Below are 1,760 nucleotides of genomic sequence, written 5' to 3' on the forward strand. Positions count from 1 at the left end.
CCTTTACTACATGGGCCTAGTGTTGCCTAGGAAGGGAGCATGCTAAGCTGTGGAGAGGAAAGGGAGTGTACTAAGCTATGGGAAGGGAGCTCATTTCGCTAACATTCCGCTGTGACACCATGACACACAGCAAGGTGGCCCTGAGGATGAAGCGGCCATAACACAGTCAGCACTCCAGTCTTCTTTGTGTCCCCAGGCCCCGCAGTGAAATGTTTCTGATCATGAACACAACCAGCCCCTCCTCCTTGGGGACGGAGCCCACGCCTTTGAACGGCACAGAAGGAAACGTGCCTGGAAGCTTCAACAGCAAGATCCTCATCCCCAACGTGGTGATCATTCTCTCCGCCCTGGTGGGGTTGGCAGGAAACAGTGTGGTGCTCTGGCTGCTGGGCTTCCGCATGCGCAGGAACGCCTTCTCCGTCTACATCCTCAACCTCGCCGCAGCCGACTTGCTCTTCCTCTGCTGCCACATGATCGATTCCACGCTGGTCCTCGTCAAATTCTCCTATCCCGACATCGTCTTCCTCCCCTGCTTCACGACCATCATGATGTTCCCCTACATCGCAGGTCTGAGCATGCTCAGCGCCATCAGCACCGAGCGCTGCCTGTCCGTCCTGTGCCCCATCTGGTACCGCTGCCGACGCCCCAAGCACACCTCCACCGTCATGTGCGCCCTGCTCTGGGTCACATCTCTGCTCTTCAGCATCCTGAACAGGTACTACTGTGGCTTCTTGGATAAGAAGTATGAGAATGAACAGTGTCTGGTGTCTAACTTTTGCACGGCTGCGTGCCTGCTGTTCTTATTTGTGGTTCTCTCTGGGTCCAGTGGGGCCCTGCTGGCCAAAGTCCTGTGCGGTGCTGGGAAGATGAAGTTGACCAGGCTGTACGTGACCATCCTGCTCACCGTGCTGGTCTTCCTCATCTGTGGCCTGCCCTTCGGCATCCACTGGTTCCTGTTAATATGGATTCAGATTGACTTCAGCGCCATCTCCTATGGCCTCTATCTGAGCTCCGTGGTCCTCTCCTCCGTGAACAGCTGTGCCAACCCCATCATTTACTTCTTCGTGGGCTCCTTCAGGCAGCAGCTGAAGAAGCAGACGCTCAAGCTGCTCCTCCAGAGGGCCCTGCAGGACACGCCCGAGGGTGAAGCGGGTGGAAGCAGCCTTCCTCAGGGCACCTTGGAGATGTCCATAAGCAAAGAGGAGCAGTGAGGGAAGGCCTCATCCGCCTGCCCATCCTTGGTGACTTTGGCAGTGAACCACTGGGACACTGGTTGGCTCTTCTCTCGGCCTCAAAAAAGAAGGAAAATCAAAAGGACTGTTTGAACTTGGCCTTCCTAGTTTTCCTCAGGAAAAGTATTAGTCTTTAAGTAGACTATCTCCAGCCCTTCTCAACATGACTGATAAACTTCCTCCCAGTCTTCCTTATTAAATGCTAGTTCTTTGCCATTTTCTTGCAATGTCAAGAATCTGTGAAAACAAAAACAAAAAATCCACAGCTCTTGTTTGTGATTGTTTCCTACTGGGTAGTACAGAAAGAGAAGATGGTTCACATGGAACCAGATGGTTTGGATGAAATATCTTCATGAGACTATATAACTCAGAGGGTTAGAGGCATAGCTCAGTTGGTAGAGCACTAGCCAGTGAGCAAAAGCATCAGGTACAGAGTTCTAGTCCTGGTCCAAGGAAGGAAGGAAGGAAGGAAGGAAGGAAGGAAGGAAGGAAGGAAGGAAGGAAGGAAGGAAGGAAGGAAGGAAGGGA

General features: G+C 52.6%; 1 protein-coding gene across 1 annotated transcript; it reads left to right on the plus strand.

Moving 5' to 3' along the window:
• The first annotated feature begins 221 nt into the window (after nt 1–221).
• On the plus strand, nt 222–1,215 carry LOC122117772 (mas-related G-protein coupled receptor member A-like). Its single transcript, XM_042691598.1, has one exon. It carries the CDS (start codon nt 222–224, stop codon nt 1,209–1,211), a length of 990 nt encoding a protein of 329 aa, XP_042547532.1. The 3' UTR covers nt 1,212–1,215.
• The last annotated feature ends 545 nt before the right edge of the window (nt 1,216–1,760 follow it).

Source organism: Dipodomys spectabilis, unplaced genomic scaffold (assembly GCF_019054845.1).
Source record: "Dipodomys spectabilis isolate Male_0828 unplaced genomic scaffold, ASM1905484v1 ptg000145l, whole genome shotgun sequence".
Taxonomy (NCBI): Eukaryota; Metazoa; Chordata; class Mammalia; order Rodentia; family Heteromyidae; genus Dipodomys; species Dipodomys spectabilis.

What these genes read in the sequence shown, in the direction of transcription:
- LOC122117772 (XM_042691598.1), top strand. Translation starts at nt 222, where the DNA reads ATGAACACAACCAGCCCCTCCTCCTTGGGGACGGAGCCCACGCCTTTG.